Here is a 23862-nt window from a genome sequence, read left to right on the forward strand (position 1 = left end):
TCCAGGGTGAGGAAAAGCAGTAGAAAATGAATTAATGAATAATTGCCTCCTTGAAATAGTATGTAGACAGGAATATGTAACAAAAGTACACAGAATCCTAATAAATAAGGCTTTCTAGGTACACTTTCACCCCTCAGTGTCTTGTTCCACTTTGACGTTATGCCTGAGGTGTTCAAGTGCCGTGATATGTGATATTTGGGACAAATGTCCAGTATTTTCCCAATAACTAAGACTAACTCGGACTAAAGAAGGTGTTTTGTTTTATTCGTGGTAGTTACTTCTCCATTGTGTCAGTCAGTTTCACTTTATTTTATTTAGTTACTGAATGTTACTTCACAATTTTGAGATTGGAGCAATGTGGAGCACACAAGATGACATGCTGATGTTGGATCTCAGATTTTTTTGTGACCGTGTGAGTGTTTATTTTGGTTTAATGCTAAATCGTGCGACCTCAGGATCGTGTCTTTTTGTTCAAAGTTTCACATTTTAATACACACATCTTACTTAGCATGAACTGCTTTGTCAGCCTTCCTGGCACCACCAGATAAACCAAAACCAAATGTTTTGTTTAAGCTCGATAAATCATATAGGACATTTCTGCAAAGACAATGACAGAGAAGCAGCATAAAGTCTTTATTTATGGTCTTACATAATGATCCATGTCAAGCGACTTGGAGAAAAGCCAAGGATGAAACACCGCAGGGCCAGACAATAATTCTTTTTAACCTTTCAAAAATAAGCAGAGAAGCATGCCAAACACGTGGATGTGGTCTGACAGCGCAGAAGAACCCATGTGGTGGACACATACAGCGGATTTCTTCATAAATTACACAGATTAAGAATGTCACAGTGGTTTGGGTTCACAATTTAAACTTGATATGTTTGTCACAGCTGAGGGTTCAAGTGTTTTTTTTTTTGTTCGATGCCTTGTGTAATTGTAGAAAAATGGCTTTATAGATTAATGAGTTTTGGTCCATTGGGGGTCATAAGTTGGAGACAGTAAAATGACACTGACGGGCCAACCAATCACAGGGCACATATAGACAAACAACCATTCACACTCACATTTATACCTATGGACAATTTGGAGTCCCCAATTAACCTAGCATGTTTTTGGAATGTGGGAGGAAAATCGGAGTCCCCGGAGAAAACCCATGCATGCACGGGGAGAACATACAAACTCCACACAGAGATGGACAATCTCCGAGCTGTCTCCTAATGTGAGGCCACTCGGCGGCCGTGCAGTCCGATATTTACGATACTGGCACAAAAATAAACACAAATATAAATTGTATTTTTTCCAGAGAAAAATGCTCAAGTCTTCTATATCTTCTATACCATGGTGACAAATAATGTCTCCTCAAGTGAGTCAGAGCTTTTCTTCCTGTCATTCACACACACACACACACCAGTGATTCGGAGCAATGCAGCTGACCATGCACTTCATCTCTGCGCTGTCTATCTGTAGTCAAAAGGCATGCATTTCTCCTATTGTCATTTATAATTATGAATCAAGCCATATAGTGATGCAATAACTGTAATCACGCTTCATTGTAAACGTGCCCCGATGGCGATTTATGTGCATGTCAACACCTGATAGAAAAGTAGAGTAAAGTCAACCGCAAGCTATCCTATAAAATACATATGATTGATAGAAATGAGTGTGTTTGTGCGTGACTCAAGCCCAAGGAGGCCCTTTCTTTCTTCCTCCCTCACTCACTCTGCCTGGTGTAGACAACACTGGCAGGCTTCCTGCCAAAGGATTGCTCAGCATTTAATGAGAAAGAATGGGAGTGGGAAAGTGGGAGGAGGGACAAACACTGCAAGAGGTATGAGGGAGGGAGCACGTGAAAAAAGAGTGGGTGACCTGCAGAGCTGTATAAAGTCAGACAGATGGGAGGGAACCACGCACACTCACTGACTGACTGACTGACATTTCCTCACATGCATAAAAACACAAGCCAAATAGGAGGCCAATCAACATCCATCTATTCTCCACTTCCAAAGCAGAGCAGCATGTTGCACTGGAGGCTCCCCCTGGCAGTCGCTGTGTGGTCGATGTGTGCGTGTCTGGCTCTTACCTATGAGGACGATATCGAGGTCAACTATGCTGACACCTACTACAACGAAATCACCGAGGAGGAGACACCAGAGCGTGAGTGTTACACTGTGACCAAAGAATCATGGATTTGAATGCATCCCCATTGACTTTTGGAGAAATAATTGTTATATATATGTTTTACCTATTAGTATAATACAGCAAAATATAGGAATAATTCCTATATGGTAGATGTGCATGACATTCTTGATTTAAGTATTATTGCATTGAAAGTGTTGTAGCTGTCAATTACTCTACCTGTACAAAAAAATCCTTTATTGTACTTGAAGAGGCCAACTTAGCAAAGGAAGTTCTTTTTTTCTTGTGTTTCTACAGAAGCAGGACCAGAACAAACATAATAGAGACACAAGTCATTCATAAATTCTTCTCAGCTGTTGGGAAGTACTCCTGTGTGTGTGTGGTGTGTGTAAATGATACAGACAAATGTGTGTAGGAATGTCCTTGAGTGTGGGAATGCACAAGCGTGTGTAGTTATTTCCGTCACGCAGTTTGCATTTTGAGTATTTGCTGATTTAATCCAGGGGGAGGCCTCATTGTAGCGGCAACAGTTAACTAGAAACAAACTCAATCCGGTTTAAAGCCGACTGAAGGCCATAGTTAATGAGCCTTGAACATATGAGACTAGCAGTATAATTGATGACAATTTTTTAAAATTAAGGACAGTAGTTGAATTATTCCGGTTCATAAAGATACCCCTTTGACTTTGTGCTAAAAGAAATATCGTCATCACTTGTTTCATAGTCAGACATGTTTACTTTCACTATCCCAGCAGTAAACACAATGAAACCTGTGATGCAAATGTACGTAACAATGGACAGGCGGGAGCCTGAAGTGATACATCGACAGAGAAAATAACGTCAAGCGATTAGTAAGGTCTGATTTTTTCTATTAGGCATTTTTGTAATGCAAATGTCTTGTGCTTTTGAACACATACTGTTTTGAGAAACCAAACTCTTTATTTAACTGTCCCCAGTAACGAGCTGGAACTACTTTCCTCAGCACCGAAATCCGACCAGAACTAATTTCAAGCCTATAATGTCTTATGAAATGTTGCATTTATTTATTCATTCATTCATTTTCTGCTCATTCATTATTTTCCTCACAAGGGTTGCGGGGGGTGTTGTCTTCTACCCCAGTTGTCTTCTACGCAAGAAAAGGACTGTAGGGCACATATAGACAAACAACCATTCACACTCACATTCATACCTATGGACAATTTGGAGTCGCCAATTAACCTAGCATGTTTTTGGAATGTGGAAGTACCCGAAGAAAACCCACGCATGCACGGGGAGAACATGCAAACTCCACACAGAGATGCCCGAGGGTGGAATCGAACCCTGGTCTCCTAGCTGTGAAGTCTGCGCGCTAACCACTCAACCGCCGTGCCACCTGCATTTATTTATTTGATGAATATATTTCACTATAGATCCATATATCCATGAACTATTTTATGATGGTGCTACATAGTGAAACATCTAAAGTGGAACAGAAATCCCTCTGAGACACTGGCCGACCTACATTTGTTCATATTTGAAACAAATTTTTCATAGCACACAATATAATAACTGAGGTTTTCTGGTGTACCTTAACACAACACAACACAACATTGGTGGTGTCAGCATGCCACTGACTGAACAGTGTAATAATATTAACATTACATTACTTGGAGCATTGGAACATCCACTTTATGTTACCAAAAAAGGTTTTAAAAAAGACCCAACATGTCGCTGATATTTCAAACAACTATCAAATAAGCCTCTTAGTGCATACATTTTATTTAGTTTAATTCCTTTAAACTAACCAGACAGTATGTCTCTGGGAACTATGTAGTCTTAATAGGTATACATAGCAAGGTTTACTCCTTCAGGCCCTTAATTCTAAGTAATGCAGAGTCTTCAACATCACAATGATGTAGTCCACCCTCAGATCCGTTGAACTCATCTTGAAATGTTTGCCTGACCTACTTTCTGAGGTCACTGTTACCAGCCAGGGCAGAAGACCTTTTTTTTTTTTACTGCAGGAACTCACCACCCTGAAACGTACCCTTGTTTTGTAACTACAGGAACTAGATTGTTTCAAGGTCAATTTGAGGGTAGAAACTCGAGCTGCTTCTCAAGAGGGTACTGCCCAGGAGACGTCTGGATGGATTATTCATGCATTCATTTTCTATTGCTTATCCTCACAAGGGTCGCCGGGGGGGTGCTGGAGCCTATCCCAGCTATCTTCGGGCGAGAGGCGGGGTAAATCCTGGACTGGTCGTCAGCCAATCACAGGGCATGTTTATCTTACAGTTAGCATCAATACAGAGGCAACAGTTGGATATCAATATGGAGTGGTTCCTCTGCTTGAACTATAAGAGGGTTTGTGTCCCTGTACAATTGAGTTTGACCCCCCCACACCCCCCAAGTCTGCTTGTATGGTAAGCACCAAGGTTAGACAAGCATTTACACTTCATCTTCTCCATGCATTGATTAATTCCTGTCAACATTCACCAACTTTTAGGCTCCTGCAATAGAAAACCAACCGAAAAAAACTATTACTTTATTATTTTCTTCTTCTTTCCAATTCAATAGATTACACAAGAGAAGCAGATCAGCAGTCGGCCAGAATGAAATCACTTCCTGAGAAATGTGTCATGTTAATTATTACTATCTTTCTCCAGCCACACCGAGTGCGGCTCCCTGCAATTCTCCAGACCTCACAAAATGGGACAAAATCTTCTCAATGCTGGAGAATAGCCAAATGAGGGAAAACATGCTTCTCCAGTATGCCGATGACATTGTAAAAGTGGAGATGGGTTCTTTACGAGGGGAGATTCTCAGGTAGGTTATCCTATCATATTTTACATAATGATTAATCGAGGTGGCTCCATTCAGATCCTTTATGTTTGTTCTTTTTGCTAGGTTTGTGGCCCAGTATGGGGGTTCCTGCGGCGCTGCAGTGGAGACAGCAGGAAGAAGGATGGCCTTGCAAATGGAAGCAAGACTCAGAGAATCCCTGGTGCGGCTAAAATTTGGTGATCATACTTCTGGTCCTGTTGAGGGAAATTCTGTTGGGAATTCAAACAACCTGGAGGCAATGCTACAACAGCTTCTCTCCGCCACACGAACCCAAGCGACCAGACTAGCCAAGATGGAAACCAGCTGTTTCAGCAACGCAGGAACTGTTAAAGCAGCACCCCAACAACCAGAGATCGGAGGAGCAGGCAACAGAGAGGGAACTTTAGAGGGAGTGCTGGCTCTTCTGCAGCAGACAAGAACGGAGCTGGAGGGGCTGAGGTCACTGCAGCCAAGACACCTGCCTGCAGGTAACTTATCACCTGTCTCATCTTTCTCCCTTTGCTACTGCTTAATCTGTTATTTATTTTTTAGCCTGCCATCTTATTTCTTTCAATTTTTATCTGCGCTGACATATTCAGGTCATGCTTCACATTCAGGAATGAGACCCCCCCTTGCTTCTCAGCACTCAGTGACTAATCTCACGGCTCGTGTTTGTCCTAAATACTTTGTTGTCTGTCTCTAGTCAGGTTAAGCCCCCTTCTTTTCCATTTTTTTTTAACAATGTCAGATGATACAGTTACACAAACCGTCTTTCATGGTTCATCCGTATCCTCGCTCATTGCACCTGAAATGTACATGGCATCGTAACATGTATACTGAGCACACCACAGACAATTTGCAACACATCTAATTGATTAATTATGATATAAACAGATAATTAGACAACTGAACGCACAGTGTTTCCACTATGACTCCCATCTACAGCCCGTCTCTCAGATAAACAGTGACTCATAACGATGAGTTGGACAAACTAATTAGACTAAGACAAATTTAGGCCTGGGGAATCACTTGTTAATTTCAGTCGAGAATAAAACAGCAACTGGGAACTGTATAAGAAAAAGATAATCAACCACCAGAGAAAAACAAACCAAACCACTGTGGACAAGAAGACCCAGATGAGCACTATGCTCAAAATGCCTTTTTTAACCAATATTCTATGAATGACACAACGGTTAGCAGTGATTATTAGGAGCTACTGCTCACCATTTCAACCAAATTCTGTGTACATGTCATTTCAGTTGGAAAATTAGTCTACCTCTCATCATCATTACGGCAAAATCCATTCCAAAGGACATAGAGCAACCGCAAACCAAACCAATCAACTAAATCCAACGTGTATCTTGGGCATCTCACAATCAGAAGCCCATTTTAATTCATAGAAACACCAGTACCTTGGGGAACTGCACTTTTTGGGAATTTTGCCCATCATTCACAATACTGATGTGAAACATGAACACATACTGTATTTTTTTTCCTTTTTCTGTGCATTATAACACCATAAATAAGTTAATATGAGCTAGCTAACAATACACGTCACACCTATTTTGACTATAAAGCCCTTTAAAAAATCATTTGATAGACAGTACATTGATAACATCGCCTGATGCTACAATAATCAATAATCATCAGCATCAATACAGCAACAACAGTTACAGTGTCCGCTCTCTGGGATGACTGTGTCTTCAGTCCTCAGGTAAAAAAACTTTGTAGCGAAATTGAGAGCTAGATAACCGCTCTTCCATTTGTGAGTAACGCTGACACAAGCGGCCAGCAAGGCATTGAGTTAGTCTGCCAGATATAGATTTTCGTTTCTTGGTTAATTGAGTGTTTTTTGTGATGGCTTTTGCATCAAAATACGTATTTCCCATGACGTCCATTGTTGACTTGTTTTTATTGCGCTAGAATGCACAGAACTAAATATATGCTCGTGTTTGGTAATATGGTAATGTTAATGGTATTGGTTTAATTTCATTTGAACATGCATCAGATTACAATTGAATGCATCACATAATCAGTTCACAGTTCCACATGTCCAAAAGGAGTAGGAAGAAGCAAAGCTTATTAAATCCTACCCCTCCATCTGGTACTTTTACAATCAGTAACTGTTACATTTGTTCACTTCCTGCTTTCCATAATACAGTTTAAGTTTTTTTTGTTGTTTTTTTCTAATAATGTACCTGGTACTGAAGTACGAGGTGATATGACCATCCAATGACATAATGTGTACCATAGTAAGTGTCAATATAGTGATATATATAGCACAGGGGTGGGCAAACTTTTTGACTCGCGGGCCGCATTGATATGACAAAATTTACGGGGGGGGGGCAGACTATATATTTTACACGTAACAGTCCACCTGGTATTATTGTATCTATAAAATTGTCATGCAATCTGCTATTATTATTTATTATTTTATATTTATGTTTAAATATTTTAAAAATAATAAAATATTATAATAATGACAATAAAATTAAAATGATAATTATTATATTATTATTATGTAAAATATGCAAATATAACAATAATATTATATATAATTAATATAATAATTAGCATTAATATAATAATTATAATAATCATAATAGTTCTAATAATAATTATAATAATCTAATAATCTAATAATAATCTAATAATAATAATTATTACAACAGACCATGTCAAAAAACAAAATTAATAAAACCATCAAAAGGTTGGCTCAGGCCATGATGCCAGGTTGTATGTTGAGTTTAAATGAAGTACTTTGGAAAGATTGGGCGGGCCGTATTCAAACACTTGGCGGGCCGGATGTGGCCCCCGGGCCGTAGTTTGCCCACCCCTGATATAGCACATCACGACTGGTTCAAGACTCTTCATCCTTGTATTTAGCAAACATCAACTGCTTGTGTTGTTTCTTGAATTGGCTCATCGTTGTGTATATGTTTCACATAAGGATTGCGACTGATGGGCAAAATCCCCCCAAAAAGTGAGTGCAGTTTCTCTTTAAGAGAGATTTGGGACCTGGAAGAGTCAGGGACTGATTGAAATTTGGTTCGATCAACAGAACCGAGTCAAAAAGTTACCCCTAACGAGTTGAAAGTAAAAAGTACCTAACCTAACTTTCAGCTTGTACAAATGTATTAATTCCTTTTTTCTTGCTCCACAGGTTGTGAGATGGCACTCCTCTACCCCATGCGCTCCCGTCGGATATACACTTCTGTAATACCAGATGTTCCTCTTTCACTGTCCTCCTTCACCGTCTGCTTGTGGGTGAAACCAGTCGTTGTCTCCAACAAAACAGTGCTCTTCTCCTACGGCAACCGCCGCAATCCCTATGAGATCCAGCTGCTGCTGAGCCACACGTCCGCCTTTTTAACCATAGGAGGAGAAACTCACCTGGTGGAGGCACGTGGAGTGGTCAAACCAGACAGTCCACCAGAATGGCTCCACCTATGTGGTGTTTGGTCCTCTGAGCAAGGCCTGGCTTCTTTGTGGGCAGGTGGGAAAAAGGTAGCTTCTACACCAGGAGTGGCTGAAGGACACATCCTACCAGACGGAGGTTCTCTACAGTTGGGACAGGAAAGGAACGGTTGCTGCCATCTGACCCCGAGCAGCAGCGGAAACGGTATGGCGGGGTTCGAGGCAGGGTTTGATCCCAAGTTGGCATTCACAGGAACAATGACAGGGGTCAATATGTGGGACAAAGTGCTGCCAGAGGAGAAGATTTCCCAGTTGGCTTTGCAAGACGGTCAAGGTTGCAAGCATAGGGGGAATATAGTGATGTGGGGTGTGACGGAGATGGTGCCACACGGAGGCGCTCAATTCGTCAACTAAAAGACTGCAATCATCAAAATTGTTTTTTTTTAATCCCAGAAACTCTGTAAGAAGCTTTTCATTCTAAAACGGAGAGAACATCTACTCTGCTATAATCTTTGTACAAGTACTTCAATACTTCAATGTTTCATAAGGGTAATAATTTCAATTTCAACTGAGGCCATATCATTTACACATGCTGCTCTCTACAACACAAACAGTGGTGTGCATTCATTTTGAGAAAAGGTGCGTCGTAGCAAGACATGTTGTTGACCAAAGACTTTAATTAGTGTGAAAGAAAGTATCCATTGTATGAGTAAGCACATTCTGAGCCAATAAATAAAATAACTGAGCAGACACAGGAGAGACCAACAACAGGTCAAAAACAAATATCCATCTAGTTTTGTATATAAATAGCAAATACAGTTATTGTGTCATTATTATCATTTTTTGATAATGTAAACTTGGTGTTTATAGATTGTTGGATTAGTTCGCTATAGGACTAACAGAGGTACCATATTAAGTTTGTGATGGAATGAGCCATGCTACTTGTGATCCATCAAATACTTGTCTGACTGAAAACTGCTGTGCATGCATCGATTAAGCATAACCAACTGTAGAAACTCAGCAATTTTGATTTTGATTTCATACATTTCCACTTTTTCACTCATTTAGATCTTCATACACCCGCTTTGTCAGCTGTTTCAGTACTTTTTACACATCGGATAATGTATATTTATCTCGCTTTTTTTATATTACAAAGTGAAATTGCTGTATTTGTCACTTGAGGTTGACTTTTTTATACTATAAATGAGGGCAAAGTTTACAAGGTTTGATATTTTGTGAATTATGTTGTCTTGTATTATACTGTATATTGCTTTTGATGTCCCAGTCAATGTCAACGGGTTGAAAATGAATGTACTTTGTGCATAAATATATTATGTGGTTGGTTGAGTGCAGAGCGTGGTATGAATAAACACATGTTATAGTTTCTTTGTTTGGAAAAGTGTTTCATTTCCATCAACAAAATGTATTATTTTTGTTTTAAAAGATAACAAAGCGAAAAATTGGTTTCAGAGAGTTTTTTTCTTCCTTATATGGGCATGCCCAGGTACAAGCTGTAGGCATGCCCTCCTCCGCACTCTGCTGCATTCTTTTGTGGAAGATTCCCCCACATTAGCACAATGAAATGGCTTCCAGGACATGACTGGAAGGAACACTAACGAGGCAAACATCAGGCAGAAGTGGTTGGAGTTGACAATTCCCTACCAACAACAAAAATATGGGACTGTTTTGTGAACATGGAGAGGCTGGACTATCCACCAAACTGTTGTTGAAGCCTAACATTGTCTGCCTTCTAACCGATTGGAGTTTGCTAATAGCCTTTTTCACCACAATCGTTGGATCTACTCAATTCATATCGCAAAAAATGTTTAATGATCAAATTTATACAACTGTTGTGCCGAGATTGTCTGCACTTAGTAAACGCAGTACCGGCTTCTAAGCTCCACGGCACTAGTTGTGCCTCGAACAAAAAGTGTCTGACATGAGTGCTTCTCCTCGGACAGACAAGCTGGACGTAGCGCCCTCATGTCACGGTTCTCCTGAGCTCCAGGGCATCAGCGGTGCCTACGTTACCAATCGTTGAGTTCATACACTGTAAGTCAGGGGTTTCCAAATGGTAGCTCTTGAGCTAACCATTTTTCAAGTATCTCTCTAGGGTTAATTCATTTATTATAAACTTATTATCAATTAGAAAGTTGGTTTCGGCAGTAGTCTGAAAGTCCTCCGGAGCACTTGAGTGTGTTACCAATCATAGCGGAGTGGGCGTACCCCGGGCATGGGCTGTGGATAAATTAAAACAGACCGTTTTGGAAATTCAAGAAAATGCAGCTGGAATAGGTGCGGATTCTGGAAGATCTAGAAAGCTTTCTGCGTGGGTTATTGTGTGTACTGCTCTGTAGGAGTCCACAACTCAATACCACGGGCCGAAAATGAGCACAATAGGCCCCCTTTAAAACCTTCCTTCGACTGTACTCGGGTGTTTTAGGACTAAGTACAATTGGTGATATTTTTCAAACTTGGCTGCTTCCTTAAGATCAGGTTTTGCTATGAGGTGGAAGGAACCCCTGCGTTGTAATATTTAAGGATCGCCAAACCGTCCATATGTTTTTGCGACCTCACATTCAACTAAGCCACATGAGACTGAAAAAAGAAATTGACATTTCAAGTGAAATTCTAAATGCCTATAAAAACATACACGTTTAACCAAGACATCACATACTCCATCATGCACTTCACCCATTACATCAGCGCACTTCCCTCTCAGAGACACACATAGGTCATCTGTTGAGCTGCATGTGGAAGCGCACGTTTTGTTTTTTTTTTTTTTTTGGAGGGGGGGCTCTCCTGTGTTTGTGTTTCAATGTTTATGTTGTGCTCTGTTTACATTCAGTTCCAGGGAGGCACGGCTCGTTAAACTGCAACATGAGGGTAAAATATTGCAAGCGGTTGATGAGCCGCGGCGAGACACAAAAGGCAAAACTGAATTCTGAATTTGTTATTTTAAGTTATCGTCCGTCTACTCTGTGTGTGCTCGTTTGTGCCATATTCTGGCCTTCAAAAAGAACCGCCATCTTGTTTCTTGGCTGCTCTGTAGGTCGCTGACTTTGGCATGCTGTGATTCAGAGCCGTTGGTATGTAAAGTATACATTACAGTCACTCGGTACTTCAAATGACACTCAAATTAAACTGTACTACTTTTGTAGTTGAGAAAAATGGTCAACACTTAATCCAAACTGAAGAAACAGATACCTTTTTGGCTTATATTGAGATTTTTTTTATGTAATCCCAACAAAACTCTGACCTATGCACAAAAATACACCCAAAAAGTAAATACATTTATATGGATATATTGTCTTACCTGCGAGTACACTGAGCGTTATGGCCTCGGTATGTTCAGCCAGCAGATCGATCTCGGCTATAGCAGCCAGTGAGAGATAGCTGGACATGTTCCTGCTCAGTTCTCGATTGCCTCGATGCAGAAAACGCACCGCCACCGGAACAGCCAGCACCATAACTGATGGACAACTGTAATTCTGTGGAAATAGGAGAGGAGGAGGAGGATGTTGGGAAACATCAATTGCTGTGGAAAGCCGATGTAACGTATTTGTCACAATAGCGAAAATGGTAAAAAGTCACTCTGTACATTTCACTGTTTAATTGTTTAAATAATCTATGTTCTTTTGTTCAATTCAATGTACATTTGTACCAATGTACTAACATCATTTTGACACTTTGCGGTTAAAATTAAGTGGCTTCACTTTATCATGGTTTTTCAAAGGTCTATCTTTTTTAATGAATTAAAATACATGTACAAAAAATACATACAAATAATGTGTAGTATTCTGCACTGGTCACTAGTTGTCAGTAATGTTACTCTAATGTTGACGGTGAGCCACACAAGCATCTTGATCACCGGAACAGCAGATTTTTATTGCAAAATTTATTATTACAATTTATAAATTATCTCACAAAATCTGTTGTGGCCGTAATCCACGGCAAGCTAAAACTCAAATCTGAACCCCCGACGTCGCTTCTTGTCCAGTCACTACTCAGCTCTGCAAGAGAACGTCTTAGTTATACCATAAATTGATTATTTACTCTTATTGTTGGGTATTACGAGTGCGATTCCACCCTCGGGCATCTCTGTGTGGAGTTTGCATGTTCTTCCCGTGCATGCGTGGGTTTTCTCCGGGTACTCCGGTTTCCTCCCACATTCCAAAAACATGCTAGGTTAATTGGTGACTCCAATTTGTCCATAGGTATGAATGTGAGTGTGAATGGTTGTTTGTCTATATGTGCCCAGTTATTGGCTGGCGACCAGTCCAGGGTGTACCCCGCCTCTCACCAAAAGTCAGCTGGGATAGGCTCCAGCATAACACCATTGACCCTTGTGAATATAAGTGGCATAGAAAATGCATGAAAGGATGGAAGACACCTGGACAAGAACTTTTCTCCAAAGAGATCAGCAGCATGGGAAAGGAGATTTGAGATGTAACAGCGCCCTCAACTGGAGTGACAAATGTGCAGCAATGAGTGTCATTGTGGTGGACATTCAACAAAATTTTGGTCCATTTTGGCCATTCAGCTGTTGTTGGACCAGCTGCCTAACCATCTCAGTTCTAGTTGATTCCAAAAATGTTTCATGGTCTTGAGGTCAGGACTTTTAAGTTCCTCCACAACAACACTATCCACTGGAGCACAAGTATGATTATCTTCATAATAAAGACGTCCGTCTAAATACCTTCATTCATTCATTTTCTGCCGCTTTTCCTCACGAGGGTCGCAGGGGGTGCTAGAGCCTATCCCAGCTGTCTTCGGGCGAGAGGCACAGTACACCCTGGGCTGGTGGCCAGCCAATCACAGGGCACATATAGACAAACAACCATTCACACTCACATTCATACCTATGGACAATTTGGAGTCGCCAATTAATCTAGCATGTTTTTGGAATGTGGGAGGAAACCGGAGTACCCGGAGAAAACCCACGCAACCCAGCAAACTCCACACAGAGATGGCCGAGGGTGGAATTGAACCCTGGTCAATTCCTAGCTGTAGGTCTGCGCGCTAACCACTCGACCACCGTGCTGCCCTAAATAAATTAGATAAATAATATCTAAATGCACGTTATATTATTATTTATGCACATTTATTACAGTTTAAATAACTTCTATAGGTACAGTACTGTATATTTATTAAGTATGACACTCCTGTAGTGCAGGCTGCACGGCGGTCGAGTGGTTAGCGTGCAGACCTCACAGCTAGGAGACCTGAGTTCAATCCCTCTGTCATTTCTGTGTGGAGTTTGCATGTTCTCATATTCCCGTGCATACGCGGGTTTTCTCCGGGTACTCCGGTTTTCTCCCACATTCCAAAAACATGCTAGGTTAATTGGCGACTCCAAATTGTCCATAGGTATGAATGTGAGTGTGAATGGTTGTTTGTCTATATGTGCCCTGTGATTGGCTGGAGACCAGTCCAGGGAGTACCCCGCCTATAGCACGGAAACAGCTGGGATAGGCTCCAGCACCCCAACGACCCTCGTGAGGATAAGTGGTAGAAAATGAATGAATGAATGAATGAAGTCCTGTAACGCCATACCACTAATCACCACATGATGGCACTGCACACAAGAATTACAGAGGTAGGTAATTTCCTCTACTATGGCTATGATCATGAGCAAATGGGTCGCCATTTAATTCAAATGAACCACATTAATGAGTTTGATAGTAAATATGAGTCTTGCAGGCATTCTAAATTTGGTTTCAGATATATTCATATAATGATACACATACAGTATTTGGAATTAAAGTTCAGTAAATCAGAAAATATTTGGATCTTACACACAGTTAACTTACAACGGGTCGGTCTTTGTACGTGATATGATGCAGGGTGAAACCTACACATGCATACTGTACACCTGAACTGTTAGTATTGCGTCACTGATGTGTTCTCCAGTTTACATGCGTGTGCCTCTCAGTGGGAGCAACAGTGGAAGGGCATGAGGGACGTTTGAGCATCTGCAGTTTCAACTGTGAAGTCAAAGTGAGAACAGAAGGACAAAAAAGAAAAGACAGATGGTCAGAGGGGAAAGAAAATGAAAGAAGAAGAGCTCCCGTGCTGTTGGAGTTTGGATAGCAGGGCCTTGGGCTTCTGTCAAAGCTTTCAGGCTCACTTCAGTGTGTGTGTGTGTGTGTCTCCTGAAGAAGCAGCCTCATTACAGGGGTATTAAGCACATTCCTATTCCCACAGGAAATATTTGGAGAAAGAACAGAGGAGAATGGGTCCCACTCAATTTCCATCATCTCGTGGTGGAAGTCTGAAGTGGGAATGGGCAAGCAGCGAAGTGGCAGCTCGAGGTGGCACCGATTTGTTTACTTTCCATTGGCTAACCTATATTAAATCCAGAGCATTAATTCAATAATGTGTTTAGTGTGTACCACTCTGACTGTCTGTAATATTGTATTATTCAAGGTATTATTATTATTTTTAAAAAAGTTTAAAAACATATCTTTTTAGAAAAGCTTTTACATAGCTTGCCTATTTTAATGCATATTTAATGACTTTGGGTCACTGTGTGTGGTGACACTCGTTGTTAATTCTTATTTTTTATTTTTTTATTGTAACTGTTGCACTTTGAGATCATTCATTTTATATAAAGTGCGTTATAAATTAAATTTATTTATTTATTTATTTATTTATTTATTTATTTATTTATTTATTTATTTATTTATTTATTTATTTATTTATTTATTTATTTATATATTGTTGTTGTTGTTGTTGTTGTTGTTGTTGTTGTTGTTATTATTGTTATTATTATTATTATTATTATTATTATTATTATTATTATTATTATTATTATTATTATTATTATTATTATTATTATTATTATTATTATTATACCTCCAATCACTACACGATGGAACTGTGTGTATATTTGGCCCAGTTAAAGGGGAACTGCACTTTTGGGGGAATTTTAACCATTATCCCAATCCTTATGTGAAACATGAACATATATTTATTTCCCTTTTCTGTGCATTATAATGCTGAAAAACGAGTTAATATAAGCAAGCTAACAATGCACTTCATTGGGACACACCTATTTCGACTGCAAAAACCCTCGAACAGCGATTTGATGATAACATGTAATACTGACAGTATCTTGCTGTATTTTGATATAAAAAAAATACTGCATTAGCAATGGTAACTAATTTATTTTGTTAATTACGTTACATTTTTTGGGGGAAGGATCACGAATTATGGGCAAAAGTTCCCCTTTAAGAGGTTCCCCCAGTCCTCAAAAGTATTTTGGGCACTTTAAATATTAAAACCGGAGGCATGAATTGGATTAAATTTATTTCCTATCAATGCAAAAAGTTGTTTATGATGTATCATTAATGCATGACACTGATGAAAGCATAATTTCTTACTTCCGTCAGCTCAAAATCTCACTGAACATTTTTTTGCAGGTGCAAGACTCTATAGCCGACCTTCTGTGTGATTTACAATTCAGTTAGTGCTGTCTGTGTGTGTGTTTGTGTGTGTGTGTGTGTGTGTGTGTACCTGCAAGATGCAGCTGGTAATGTCCGAGGCTATCTTGGTGTGCGGCGTGTCCTCGGTGTTGTCACCTTGAGGCGTGAGGTTATGTTCCAAACACGACTCCCAAAGCCCCACCAGGGCCGTGCTGTGCCGCTCGATGGAGCCTGTCTCCCTGATGGCCGTGGTGATGCGTGTTATGCAAATCTCGACCACAGCCTGGTCATTATCATTGGTCAAATAATCCTGTGAATGAGACGCATAAACATTCAGAGACTAAAGAAAAAAAGACGATTTCACAGAGAGAACACAGAGAGAAATCGGGCAACATGCACCAAAATGCCTACCTGGAGGGTTAAAATATGAATATGAGTATGAAAAATGTGTACATATAAGCAGTTCAAGTAAAGAAACAATAATTATAAAGCAAATATTTGAAGCCCTTATATGCTAGGACTACATTAAAAAGCCATAGCATTTCAGTATGTGGAATCAAACTATGGAATGGATTGAGTAAGGAACTCAAACAATGCACAACGATGAGCCAATTCAAGAAACAATACAAGCAGTTGATGTTTGCTAAATACAAGGATGAAGAGTCTTGAACCAGTCATGATGTGCTATATATATCACTATATTGACACTTACTATGGTACCCATTATGTCATTGGATGGTCATATCACCTTGTACTTCGGTACGAGGTACATTATTTAAAAAAAAACAAAAAAAAAACCTTAAACTGTATTATGGAAAGCAGGAAGTGAACAAATGTAACAGTTACTCATTGTAAAAGTACCAGATGGAGGAGTAGGATTTAATAAGCTTTACGATGTACATTATTTAAAAAAAAACAAAAAAAACCCCAAAAAACCCTTAAACTGTATTATGGAAAGCAGGAAGTGAACAAATGTAACAGTTACTCATTGTAAAAGTACCAGATGGAGGGGTAGGATTTAATAAGCTTTACAATGTACATTATTTAAAAAAAACAAAACAAAACAAAAAAACCTTAAACTGTATTATGGAAAGCAGGAAGTGAACAAATATAACAGTTACTGATTGTAAAAGTACCAGATGGAGGGGTAGAATTTAATAAGCTTTGCTTCTTCCTACTCCTTTTGGACATGTGGAACTGTGAACTGATTATGTGATGCATTCAATTGTAATCTGATGCATGTTCAAATGAAATAAAACCATTACCATATTTGGCCGATGTGCATGTCTACTAACCGGTGAGCAGGAAATAGACTTGATCTGATCCAGAGCGTGTGACAGGCAGTCTTCGATCTCTGCATCCTCCAGAGAAAACAAATCTCCTGCTCGTGACAAATCCCTCTGGCCCAGCACCTGACTAAAAAGCTGGTGCATCCTGGTCCTGGGTGACAATGCCTTTCAGACCCGTTTGGGACTATTGTGGCCAAATTTAGTATCTTCTAATATAGAATGAGGATATCTGCAGCATCATTTACTCTTATATCAGAGGAAAATACCTCTGATGTTAAGGGACCACCGTGATCCCAAGAGGACACACAAAGTACTCTAAAAAATATCATCTAAGTCACTGTTATGGTTTTATCATCAACACAATAATGTGTTTGAATTCAAATCTTCATCCCTGGTGTCCAGGATCAGGTATGAGGATCAACTTGGCTCAGTGTTTTTCTGGATCTTCCTCAGGCCTGTTACCATAGAGACAGAGCATAGTCCAGAGTAGGTAGTGGTGGCACAGCAGAGTCCTGGCACAGAGGAGAAGAAAACAAGGAATTACTTGTTGTAAATGTTAGGAACCTGCAACACATACGTACACAAAACTACTGTATCTACACCTTTGTACAGATTCTCACCAATATTTAAAGGGTTCTTTACTATTAATCTGCTATAAAGTTGCCTAGAGGACGCCGACATTTGAACAAATAACATGAAATCCCACATTTTTCTGCTTTGACTATGTCAATGTAAAACACCCATGCACAGTACTGATGGTTGTTGTCAGCTGATGACAGCAATTTGGCAAAGTTTAGCTGCTAACGTCAGACATCACGACTACTTTTGCGTGTGCACGTGACATGGACAACTAGTAATTATATTCATTCATTCATTCATTTTATACCGCTTATCCTCACGAGGGTCACGGGGGGTGCTGGAGCCTATCCCAGCTGTCGAGCTGTTCGGGCCAGAGGCGGGGTACACACTGGACTGGTGGCCAGCCAATCACAGGGCACATATAGACAAACAACCATTCACACTCACATTCATACCTATGGACAATTTGGAGTCGCTAATTAACCTAGCATGTTTTTGGAATGTGAGCGGAAACTGGAGTACCCGGAAAAAACCCACGGGGAGAACATGCAAATTCCACACAGAGATGGGCGAGGGTGGAATCGAACTCGGGTTTCCTAGGTGTGTGGCCTGCGTGCAAACCACTCGTCCGCCGTGCATTCATTCATTCATTGATTTTCTACCGCTTTTTCCTCACAAAGGTCGCGGGGGGTGCTGAAGCCTATCCCAACTGTCTTCGGGCGAGAGGCGGGGTACACCCTGGACTGGTGGCCAGCCAATCACAGGGCACATATAGACAAACAACCATTCACACTCACATTCATACCTATGGACAATTTGGAGTCACTAATTAAGTTAGCATGGTTTTGGAATGTGGGAGGAAACCCATGCATGCACAGGGAGAACATGCAAACTCCACACAGAGATGGCTGAAGATGGAATCAAACTCAGGTTTCCTAGCTGTGTGGTTCACTAACCACTCGAGCATCGTGCAGCCCCAGTAATTTTATTTGTGTCCAAAAAAATCGTAATTGTGAAAATATGCAATTTTACCTACAATCTGTTCTTGTAAACTACCATTGATAATATGATGTATTTTTACACAGTATCTTTATTGGCAAATAGTTTATGTAGCAAATGGTTATGAAAACAACATTTCACTGTGAGGGGTATTAACACATTACATTTTGCAACAAGGACTCTCAAACACACATACAGCCTTTCTTAAAATCATCCACCCATCCATCCATCTGCTTCTTGTGATCATGAGTTAGTTTGCTTCGAGCTCGACTCCACCAGCTAAGTGTATGTATCTGTGTCACTGTCTACAATCTGCACTCATTCCCTCTACAGCCAGACATTATCATCATCATCATCATCATCGTCGTCCCGGCCAACACCAATCTAGCCCAAAGAAAGGCACAAAGAAGAAGCACTTTGGTGTTGGCTCTGGAAACCCGCCCATGTTGCCGGGGTTACCACATCAGGAATTCTTGCTGGTCCCAGTGAAGCTGGAGATACCGAAGCAGCCATGAAAACAGAAGCGATGAGATTTATCAGTCGCTCAGAGACACACTTTAGAGGCACTGCTACCGTCAGCATGTTCCGTGCATAGATTTATGCATAAATAGCACATATTACATAATATGAGTGAATTTGTACATAGTACTGCTCAGTAGATCATTATTTTTGGAAGATTTGTGAGCTTTTGTGAGTTAAGTGAAAGCAAATCTCACCTGTACTTTTGAGCTGATTTGTGAATTAAGTTAGTTTTTTTAATAATAGGAATTAATATTAGTATTATGTATTTACATTTTTTATTGATTATTTCTGAGTTTTTCTTTACTGAACAAAATTCCTTATTGTTATGAATTTGCTGTGGTATACAGTTCTCGTATACAGTTCTTTCTTTTATTTTAATTGGTTTTATTTTTTACACTTTTATTGTTTTGCATCTTGTTTTTATTTTATTGTTTTATTTCTTATTTGATCTTTTTTTGGATTAAATTTAATTTGTACTTTTATTTATTGTATTTTATTTTTACTTTTTATTTCACTAGTCTGTGCAGCACTTTGGAAACTCTGTTTATAAAATGTGCTATATAAAGTAAATATAAAGTATAAAGTATATATAATAACTGTATATAATAACTGTATATATAAGGTATATATAAAGTGGATTGGATTGGATCGTATTGGATCTCAGTCCATGTGTTTCTAATGACATCAGTCAATTAAATAAATGTGCAAGGTGTAGAAGAATGTCAGATTTTAAACAATTTCAACAATCTGCTCATTCCTATTAATCTGCCCGGTTACAGCTGAGCGACCTCAGGAATGTGACTTTTAAAAACACGCACAACGTCCAATGGAACACTCGCATTTTGTTGCTTTACAACAGACTGACAATTAACTGCTTGGATGCTAAGTTTGGTTTGTTTTTGTTTTTTGGATATATATTTTAAATCCACAAGTGAGTGGGGCACTAGGCCAGGGGTGAACGGGATGAAAGTGGGGGTGCATGCTGGTGGGCCACATTGAGAGTGTGTGGGGAGGGTCTCTATCTTTCTATCGCTTTGCTCTCTCTTTGCTTCTGTGGCTCGCTGGCTTTCAGCACCAATACAGTCTTCACTCTGCACATTGCAAGAGCGAGAACACTGCCTCTTTTGTGCCACCTATAAGACAGAGCCCTCCCCACTTCACCCCCCCATCTCCACCCCACCCCCATGTCTGCATATCTCACTGTTCATTCAGCCCCCGTCCTTCTGAGTAACGTGCACCTGCATAGCATGAAAGACATCTCCCACAGTGAGAAGACACTATCAGAGAGTTATTAATTAGAATGTATTTTATCATGCATAACTTGCCAAAAAAAAACGATATGGAGTTTGTGTTGCTTTACGTTTTGGTTTGTTACTGTCCATGTTGCCATGGAATGAGTTGTGGTTATTTGTAGCCATGCTCCTGTAGGAAAAGCTGCTTTTTCAGCTATACATGTAAAACCATGAAGAGAATATTTACATCACAATAACCATTTGTTTTTGAGACTTTGAACTAATTGATGTTTTTGCATGGTATGTTCGAGTTGTGTCGAATGTACATGCTGCATTATGGTCACCTGAAGTCAAACATTTATGGCACTTGTTGCTGATTATTGGAAAGTTATCGATCAACCTGAAAGATATGCAGCCACACAGGTTAATAGAACGGTGTTGCTCTGTAATTTTACACAGAAATGTACGTCTTACACACACATATACATCTTGAATATGTTGAAATAAGCATTCAGGACTTTGTTTTTTTTTGTTTTTGTGTAAATGCTAAGGCGAACGAGTGGTTAGCGCGCAGACCTCACAGCTAGGAGACCCAAATTCAATCCCACCCTCGGCTATCTCTGTGTGGAGTTTGCATGTTCCCCCCGTGCATGCGTGGGTTTTCTCCGGGTACTCCGGTTTCCTCCCACATTCCAAAAACATGCTAGGTTAATTGGCCACTCCAAATTGTCCATAGGTATGAATGTGAGTGTGAATGGTTGTTTGTCTATATGTGCCCTGTGATTGGCTGGCCACCAGTCCAGGGTGTACCCCGCCTCTCTCCCAGGGACGGCTGGGATAGGCTCCAGCAGCCCCCGCGACCGTCGTGAGGACAAGCGGTAGAAAATGAATGAATGAATGCGAAGGCAAACATGTAATATTATGTTGTAACCATTAAATGATGGCAATTTCTTATCAGATTAATCACGGTTTTCAAATTAATCAATCATGATTAATCACCATTTGCGATTATGTGTTAAATATGCCCATTTTTACTGCATTTTATTGAAAGAAAGATAAATAACAGAAAAGGATTATATATATACATTTGCATGTATTAACAGCTTCAGCCCATGGTTGTTTGTCTATATGTGCCCTGTGATTGGCTGGTGACCAGTCCAGGGTGTACCCCGCCTCTCACCCAAAGAAAGCTAGGATAGGCTACCGCACCCCCCGCAAGCCTTGTGAGGACAAGCGGTAGAAAATTAATGAATGAATGAACAGCCTCAACCTGAAAATTTAAGCTAAAGGATAGCATACATGTCTCTCGCCCAAAGTCGGCTGGGATAGGCTCCAGCATAGCCCCCAAGTGGCATAGAAAATGCATGGATGGATATTTGGATATTTTTTCTGTTTATTTAGACATTCAGAGTGTCCATGAATGCATCTCACGGTCATCTTGTGACAAATTTCAAACTGTGGCATCCCAGAATCCAATGATTGGTATACAGATAATAAAACTGCCAGCATCGCTCCACTAGAATAGCACTCAGTGGAGCACAAACCTACACCAAGGCTGCCATGGTGCATTCAGTGTCTTGCACTTGCATTTGTCTTGTCAGTGTCAAGTCAGTGTCCTTGACAGCAGTCAGGGAGGAGATTAGCAAATCTCCAGCAATTTATTGCAATTCCATGCCCAAAGCCCAAGAAGTCTTTACAGAGCTACAGTACTGCCATTCATTTCGATGTGACCTCTCCAATTCAAACACTTTGTGCTGTCTTATGATAACTTGAACAAACTTTTCATATTAACGGTAAGGGCTGTCTCAGGCTGTAAGAAAACTGTGATGTCACTGATCCAATGGGTTACAAGAATAGAAACAATGAAAAAAATTACAAAGAGACTCAGCGATAGACTCCTCGAAGCTGCAAAGATGTGTGTGTGTGTGTGTGTGTGAGATGTGGAACAAAAGGAAAAGTTCTCCATTATTTATGCTCTCAATTTGCAGCAATGAACCAACGATTGGGTGTTTCACGTCTCCGAGAGGAGGGTTGGTATCATTTACAAATGATACCATACCAAATCTGTACTTACGTACAGTGTTTAAACAGTGCCAAACTGGTACTTAAAAAAGGAAAAACAATTTTTGTCTAAAATTAACATTTTGTGACCTGCAAGCTAAACAGAATAGGAATTTAAAGGGACTTGAGACGTCTGCTAGCTAGCAAGATAGACAGCTAACCATAGCCTCAAATGTATTTCGTCTAAACTTAAGAAGCCTAAAACGTACCACTTCCACACGGTATGGGAGGATACCTTTTTCTCACTCTATCATGTCGGAGATGCCCTTCATGCAGTGTTAATGTAAGGCAGTGTTCCACAATACAGACCCCCCCGAGTGTCGGGAGAGGCTTTCATTTGTAATTTTAACCTTACCAACATGTACAAATATATAGTACTCAAAATATAATGTGACTCCTGACTACGCTTGTATGCTCTCCATTATGTTGCATTGTACAGATACATTAATACATATTATCGGTTTCCCTAGTATTTCAAATCAGGAGTGGATTGGGACAAAAATTTGGTTCCAGACTGGCACCCCCCCATTACAAACCTCCTCTTGTCTATAACTAAGCTATCCTGGGATGAAACCTGCATCTTTTACATCAGAAAGTAGCAGCATGCAGCATTGCACCAACAGAAACTGTCAACGGCATCGATGCATCTGATGCTAATTGCTCTTTAATGCAAGAGCCACATATTGTATTAAGCAAAAAAAAAGTTCACAATATCACCTTCAAGCAATCATTACAGGTGACTGAGTCTGCATCGACTGAGGTGACGTACAACCAAACAGTTGAAAAACTTCACAACAGTTGACTGGGCAGTACGCATCAGCACACTTCCATATGCAAGAGCTGTGAAAAGTATCGGTGATAAAAACCAAGACTGGGCATGAGGGTGAAATAGTTGCCATTAAGATAAAGTAGATCTGCTATAATTCCTTTAATGGGGTTGATAAAATCTATCTACTGTATCTATAAAAGGGTATATGCTCTGCATACGTTCAACCTTGACTTTATTATCTATGTCCAAAACTGGAACATTGATAAAACTTTAAATGCTCAGTATTCTGTGGATATATGTGAAGGTTTTTTTTGCATAGTTTTAGGTACAAAAAACGGATATGTGTCCATCATTTCCTTGACATTTAACAATAAAACAACACACTTGTGCTATATTTAGATTACTGTGTAGAACATGGGTGTCCAAAGTGTGTACTTTTTATTGGCCTGTAGGAAAAAAAACTATTATTTTTATTTTTTTAAAGCACAACATCATGAAAAACAAAATAAACAAGGAATGAAATTGTAATATTTGGAAAATTAGGTTGAGGAAAAAGTTGTGAGAATAAAATGTTATGAAAATAAAGTGAAAAGGTTATGAAGAAACAGTCATAATTCCAAGAATAAAAT

At 39.9% G+C, this 23862-nt stretch overlaps 2 protein-coding genes across 2 annotated transcripts in view; one reads left to right on the top strand and one right to left on the bottom strand.

Annotated features, from left to right (window-relative positions):
* Window positions 1–23862, bottom strand: part of veph1 (ventricular zone expressed PH domain-containing 1) — a 55769-nt gene that overhangs the window by 30161 nt on the left and 1746 nt on the right. The window contains exons 2-4 of the mRNA XM_058080026.2: window positions 17078–17583; window positions 15874–16092; window positions 11672–11846 (exon numbers count right to left, since the gene is read on the bottom strand). Of these exons, the coding sequence (XP_057936009.2) occupies window positions 11672–11846; window positions 15874–16092; window positions 17078–17215 (532 nt within the window). The 5' untranslated portion in view covers window positions 17216–17583. The remainder of the gene's footprint in view (window positions 1–11671; window positions 11847–15873; window positions 16093–17077; window positions 17584–23862) is intronic.
* On the top strand, window positions 1902–9744 carry ptx3a (pentraxin 3, long a). The gene is made up of 4 exons (XM_058080027.2): window positions 1902–2155; window positions 4782–4941; window positions 5023–5426; window positions 8102–9744. Exons 1-4 carry the CDS (start codon window positions 1945–1947, stop codon window positions 8767–8769), a joined length of 1443 nt encoding a protein of 480 aa, XP_057936010.2. The 5' UTR covers window positions 1902–1944; the 3' UTR covers window positions 8770–9744.

Source organism: Doryrhamphus excisus, linkage group LG8, assembly GCF_037039965.1.
Source record: "Doryrhamphus excisus strain RoL-2023G ecotype Guam linkage group LG8, RoL_Dexc_Guam_v1.1, whole genome shotgun sequence".
Taxonomy (NCBI): domain Eukaryota; kingdom Metazoa; phylum Chordata; class Actinopteri; order Syngnathiformes; family Syngnathidae; genus Doryrhamphus; species Doryrhamphus excisus.